This window comes from Fusarium coffeatum (assembly GCF_003316985.1).
Source record: "Fusarium coffeatum strain FIESC_28 chromosome Unknown BRIP53273_contig_366, whole genome shotgun sequence".
In the NCBI taxonomy this organism is placed as follows: domain Eukaryota; kingdom Fungi; phylum Ascomycota; class Sordariomycetes; order Hypocreales; family Nectriaceae; genus Fusarium; species Fusarium coffeatum.
Genome location: NW_022158155.1, coordinates 14434 through 20610, shown reverse-complemented (window position 1 = coordinate 20610; position 6177 = coordinate 14434). Strand labels below are relative to the sequence as shown.

Below are 6177 nucleotides of genomic sequence, written 5' to 3'. Positions count from 1 at the left end.
CACTACCTTTGGTCGTATGTACAAGCATTTTAATAATTTCGATATATATCAGTAAGGTTGAATGTATGTCCGAAATACTCTCGCGCCCCACGTCGATCAGACCATGAATTTGCAGTTGTCTCTCATTGGATTTACACACAGCCTATGGTCGCAGACTATTGAGAGAATTGTTGAGTTTGGATTTTGATGAGTGGGTTTTCCATCGTCTATTTATAAGAGTTTGATCAAAGTGAGGAAGCTGAATATAACAGGTCCAGATCTTGACTACAACTTCTTTTTCCTGAACAAAGGGCCCGTTGTGTTGAATACATATTTCCGGATCTCACCGCTTGATGTAGTAGCAGAGCGCCCAGAATGCTCGCTAAAACAACCAGTGAACATGTCTTTGCACCCTAAATAGATCCAATGTTCTCTTCTCTTATTTGCATTTGTTGTCGTCATCTGTAGCAGCATCACACACAATTCCTGACATCGTGCGACACATTGACAAAGACATCTTTGACAAGCTCAGGGCATGTAATCGAGCCACGTCTCCAATCACACTCAACTTGAAAGGTACAAGGCTGGCTGGCACCTTTGTTTCCTTTTTGGTGGTGCTTCTGAGATGTTCTTTGTTACCTTAAGTCCGCACCTACCAACCCCGGCCAACTGGCTTAGCTGGATTAGTAACGCCATCACAGAGGGAACAAAGGAAATACACAAATTTTTCGGTCTTCTTACTTTCCATCCCCCTCCTCTTTCCTCTTCTCCGTTTTTCGTCAAAAGCTGAATTCAGTATCCCATAATACCACAAACCAACATAGCAATCATGTCGCAAAAACGCTCTACCTCGAATCACTCACCTACCCGCAACCAAGATTCTCTCTGTCCAGACCATACTGACAGGCCCAATGGGGGCCCTCAGTATAGCGTAGATCTGGAGAGTCGTCAAACCTCTCCTGCTCTGTCAGCAGCAAGGCCCTTGACGCATGGAGAACATGAATTCCAACTGTACGCCTTGTTTGCTGGACATTCAAAGAGCTCAAAAAGTGAGCAAGATAAAGATAACACGTCGACGACCCCGGAACCCAGTTCTTCCTCTGCCCCCTCATCAAGCCCCAGCCAAGTCGCTTCGCTGGCAGAGGAGCTCCACAAAGCGCCTACTTCTGCCGCCGAGCACCAGTCTGTTGGCGGGTCCTCACGTCGAAAGATGATTTGCAACAGCATCGGCATTTTGGCGGTCATCGCCATCTTGTCTTTCCTCGTTTACTTCTATGAAACCGGCAATCCTCTATGGATCATCCCGAGGCAAGAGGTACTGTCGACCCCGTACGATCTGACGGAGCCAATTGAAGAGCTGTATGAAGGATACGATACGCCTTCCACACAATCCCCTTTCGCCTATGGAGCCCAGGGAAATATTTGATTTGCTCTACGCTGAGCTGAACGCCATTGGTGATCTTCTTGTGTTGCTGACGTCGAGTTCCTATGCTGGACAGGCGAGTGACATGAGTGACTTGGTATTCCTGTATAGAAGCTGCAGAGATACAACAAAGAGTCTAGCATCTGCCTATAAAGGTTTCGTCGACGTCGTAGGCAGCCACTATACGTTCTGGTCAGGATATCAGCCTGCCGCAAACTTCCACTTGGAGCCCCATGAGAGAATTGTCAAGTCAGCGATTTGGTACTGGGAGTTTGAGTAAAAGGGCCACGAGATGATGATGGATGCCTTGAAACATCTCGACAAAAGGTTCGAATTCTTAGGGGACATTGACTTACTTTTCAAAATTCTCGAGGCCAAGATAAGGCCCTTGGCTGGAGATGAAGACTGGGCTGACGGCATTCTTCGCTCAATTGACTTTACGCTGGCGCATATCTTAAGGCTTTTTGATACTGCTACGCATTTTTTCAGGCTCACCATGGCGCAAATGGAGCCAGGAAACAAGACAATAGACGCACAACTATCATTCTGGAGGGAGGTCGGGACAACGAACATGGTCACGCACTCGACAGTCGATGAGGCCTTGCGGGGAATACCGTGGATTTACACGAGAACAAGCCTTACGAAACGATACTCTTTTCCAAACACCACAAATGAGGCCTACAGCAATATGTCGAGGAAGGCGAAGATGAGACTCGATAAGTTCTACAAGGCAAGAAAGATATCGGTTACACGTCCACTTGGGGTCAGTGATCCAAGAAACGAACAAAAGGAGGACGAGAAGACAATGAAGACAGAGGATAAGACGGAAAATGTTTGGTGGTTTTTTGGTTCTGTGGCTTTCGTCGTCGCGTTTGAGTTTATTGTTTAGTGTTTCTTGTCTAGGCACGGTGTTGTTTGAATTATATCTCGCTATCTTCTTATAGTATCTCTTGCACTCAGATGTTGTGCTTCTTCTGTCACTTCCTGCAGTATTCGCCAAGCGTAGTCGCTCTAGTTTTGCAACGTTCTTCTCTTACTCTACCATATTGGCTCTGTTTGTGGTACAAATGAGAAACTCATGGAACGACCAATCTTAATGACCTTCCTTCTCCCAACACTGCGCGATACAACTCGCAAACTTGAGACTGGACCTAAGCAGAGTTTCCTACCGCGGCGTGCTGCTATTTGACTGTGACTACTTACGCTGAAGGGTGCTCGAATGAGCTGATCCCTCTAGAAGAAGCGGTGTGGTTCGGGCCGCATCGACCCACAGAGCTCTTCATATCGGGCCTATATAAACAAAGCCGCCCACAACAACGATAGATTTCTCATCGTGAGCTTTTCCCAACCAGCATATAACACAATGGTCAACAAAGAAATCCAAGAAAAACTCACAGCCTTTGTCGCTGAACGAGACTGGGCACAGTTTCATACCCCCGAAAACCTCGCCAAAAGCGTTTCCATCGAAGCCGCCGAGCTCCTTGAGTGCTTCCAGTGGAGCGCAGAGCCTGATCCGAAACGAGTGCAGGAAGAACTCGCAGATGTCTTGACATACTGTCTACTTCTTGCTGACAATATGGGTGTCGACCCGGACAAGATTGTGTTGGATAAGCTTGAGATCACACGGAAGAAGTACCCTGTTGATAAAGCGAAGGGAAGCAGCAAGAAGTACGACCAGCTTGATGATAGTAAAGCTTAATCAAGATATGGAGGCTGAATGTCCGACGGTGGACGACGGGACAAGATTGATCTGTCGTAGACGATCGGGATTCTACCAGATCAAGGACGGACGTGTTGAGGGAAGTTCATGTCGCGCTACCGAGAATGACATCGGCGACGGCGCAAACGAGGAACTGCAAACAGTCCAATGACGCCGAGTAAAGAATCATTTTCTAGATATAGAAGCACTGAATCCTCGATCGAAACCACGGAGAGAAGAACGACCGCCGAATCTAAAGCTACTCGGCGAGGGGAGACAGCTGCACGGCATCAGGGTCGCATGAGATACACAAGGAATGAGACAAAGTCGTCGACTCTATTTGTCGGGGTTGAGTGATGGCCTTCATGCAGTGGAGTTCAGTTGGAGTTAGGGATCAGTCGACTTTTAACTCTGGAAGATCTCCATGTATCACTGGTAGCATCATATCAAACTCCATTCGCTGTTTGAGAATTACGCTTGTTTATTCCTGCATCCTGGGCTATGATTTGTGTGTATCAATACTTTACTCCTCACTTTAGCCTCGTACTCATTTAGATTGGAGTGATTCTCTCCGTGATCGATATGGCATTTTTACTAATAGCATCGTGTGTATGACTCCCCACAAGGGCGAAAGTAAATATTGCACTCCAAACATCCCCATTTGATACACTGCCAGTCTGCGTGGCAGGTATATTCCCGACAAGACCGCTCGAAGATTTGTCCATGTTTCTCTCTTTTGCTGATGTGAGGGGCAGTGTCCCTGGGACACTTCTGCTGTATAGTCTGGGATACAAAGCTGTTAGTGTCGGGTTCGACGCAACTTTGAAACAATTATTTGGAGAAACGCATAGGAGAACACTAACCACATCCCCGGCGCCGGTATCCTTGACTTCAGCAACCTTTACAGGTGTTGCTACGGCATGCAGATCGGTGGTCTCGGTTGTGTTGACCTGCCCTTCAGCTGGGTCTACAGGCGCAGATAGGACTGTAGAAAAGGTCGCAGTGATGGTAAAGATCTTGAAGAGGCCGGCTCGCATATTGGGCGATGGGATGATGCTGTTGATGGTAGAATAAGGAAGAAAGCCCAGTCTTTAAGTCAGACGGTTGATCTACTTATATTCTTTCTTTTTCTCTCATATGTATCCCTTGTCATCTCGACTGCTACCATAGGCATCATCCCACCCTATGCAAACTGATGCGCGGATCGGCCACCCTGTGCTGGAATTTTGGTAATAGGAATCCAATTCGCCTACGAGTGATGCCTCTCAAATGTAGTTATAGTAGCTAGTAACCAAAAATCACTTGAAATGGACAGGCCTAGATCGCCTCCTCAGGTGTTGTTGGTTGTTGTTGTTTTGTTAGCGAGGCATTTCCCATGCGCGAACCAACGGACCAACCAACAATGGAACTTTTGAATGCCATTTCACATTCCTGAACCAACATCGCATCATGAATGCAGCAAGATTTGAAAGCGCTGTTAATACATTAATTGGAGTAATGTTGCAGCAATGTAATTGTGCAAAACATGTATGGCAATTGGGGATGTTGAGATATACAACGGACTTGAACGTCTGCTATTGAAAGCCCCCTCTGTAATGCTTATGTAACAGCCGTTACGTTTGAATGTTCTGCAGATCGTGGACCAGTGACAACGGGTAACCGGCACGCATGATAAAGCAAGTGCAACGGCCATGGGTCGATGGGCATGCACGTCCATGCATAACTTCCTAGTCTCTGGCCTACGCCGGCCAGCGATGATTTCTCGGCGATTTCCAGATAGGTATTTCACTCACTCCATCCTCTGTCGCCAGGATATCCAATTCCTATCTCCAATTTATTTACTTACACTATTACTACATGCTTTATGTACTAAAAACAGGTTATATGTACCACCTTTAGAAAACTTTATCTTTGTTGCAATCTTTAGCCTTCTACTGTTCACACTTCACCCCTCCGAAATGATCGACGAACAGTCTGCAAGTGTTCCTCAAAGTCCCATCTACAATTGAGCTAACCTTCCCTCAGGACTCGACCATGCCCCAAGCTGTCATAAACCAACAAATTGTATCGGAGAACATGTCTCTGCGCGACCTAAGGACCTCCATGAAGAGGGACCCAGAAGGGAATGGCATAAGCGCATTAGGTTACGATGGTGTCTTTCGCACCTTTGATGCCGAACGGAACGTTCTTGATGCAGTTGGCCTCAACCCCACCCGGATCAGAGAATTCTATGAGGGCCGCCCAATGCCTGAACGATTTCTTACCTCTGACGGCAGTCGAGTATCTCGGGAGCAAATGTTCTCTCCTAATGCAGAGGATATTCCAAAGAAGTTAACAGACGAGGAGAAGGCCAAGATCCAGGCATATAACGAGGATCTGGAAAAGCGTGGAGTTGCAAGTTGTGGTCTGGGCGAATCAGCACATAACAGTGAACCGAATCCCAGGTAATAAGTTTCATTGTTGTATAGTGCCATGCGACGATTATGTAGATGGCTTCATATTTTTTTTGCTCGGACATAAAAAAGAAGCATGTGGCCATACTGCTGAGAGGCCTCTCCAGCTGGGTCCAGGTCCATTGGATATATATTCACAGCCACCAATCAAGCTATCAGCAATACATTTATTGTACCATTAGTCCTGGTATTTGACAGCCCCTGATATTGTTGGATATTCTCTTGCCAGCTAAGAGTCCTGGATGGATGAGGCATATATGCATCTAAACGTATTTTAGACCCTCCCAGTCGCTCCATTCCGCACCTGAACCCCGCACTATTGCTACAACCGACTGCAGCAGCAAGTATGTTCGTCAAAAACACAGCCCTCCTCTTCCAACGGGGTTTCCAGTAGCCCAAGAATCAATTCTTTACTTTGAGTGTAGTCCTGATACAGCTTCGGCATCGTCCTGCTTTTTTTGCAGATTGCTAGACTGTCACCTCGCTTCGTACCACAGCTGCGTGTATGTTCTCTGTTGTAAAGTGTCAATGATATTAAGAGAAACAACATAACTGACCAGAAGAAGCCTGTAGGGACGCAATGAGAGGAGACTGCTGGGATCACGTTTGATCGTTTTTGTTTT

General features: G+C 46.7%; 4 protein-coding genes across 4 annotated transcripts; 3 read left to right on the top strand and 1 right to left on the bottom strand.

Moving 5' to 3' along the window:
* Positions 1-808: 808 nt before the first annotated feature.
* FIESC28_11136 (uncharacterized protein) lies at positions 809-1405 on the top strand (the record flags this gene model as incomplete). The annotated part of the gene is made up of 1 exon (XM_031165264.1): positions 809-1405. One exon carries the CDS (start codon positions 809-811, stop codon positions 1403-1405), a length of 597 nt encoding a protein of 198 aa, XP_031010683.1.
* Positions 1406-2765: 1360 nt separating this feature from the next.
* Positions 2766-3101, top strand: FIESC28_11135 (uncharacterized protein; the record flags this gene model as incomplete). The annotated part of the gene is made up of 1 exon (XM_031165263.1): positions 2766-3101. One exon carries the CDS (start codon positions 2766-2768, stop codon positions 3099-3101), a length of 336 nt encoding a protein of 111 aa, XP_031010682.1.
* Positions 3102-3900: 799 nt separating this feature from the next.
* FIESC28_11134 (uncharacterized protein) lies at positions 3901-4138 on the bottom strand (the record flags this gene model as incomplete). The annotated part of the gene is made up of 2 exons (XM_031165262.1): positions 3901-3921; positions 3965-4138. 2 exons carry the CDS (start codon positions 4136-4138, stop codon positions 3901-3903), a joined length of 195 nt encoding a protein of 64 aa, XP_031010681.1.
* A 997-nt stretch (positions 4139-5135) lies between these two features.
* Positions 5136-5549, top strand: FIESC28_11133 (uncharacterized protein; the record flags this gene model as incomplete). The annotated part of the gene is made up of 1 exon (XM_031165261.1): positions 5136-5549. The coding sequence occupies one exon, from the start codon at positions 5136-5138 to the stop codon at positions 5547-5549; it is 414 nt and encodes a 137-aa protein (XP_031010680.1).
* Between the last annotated feature and the right edge of the window lie 628 nt (positions 5550-6177).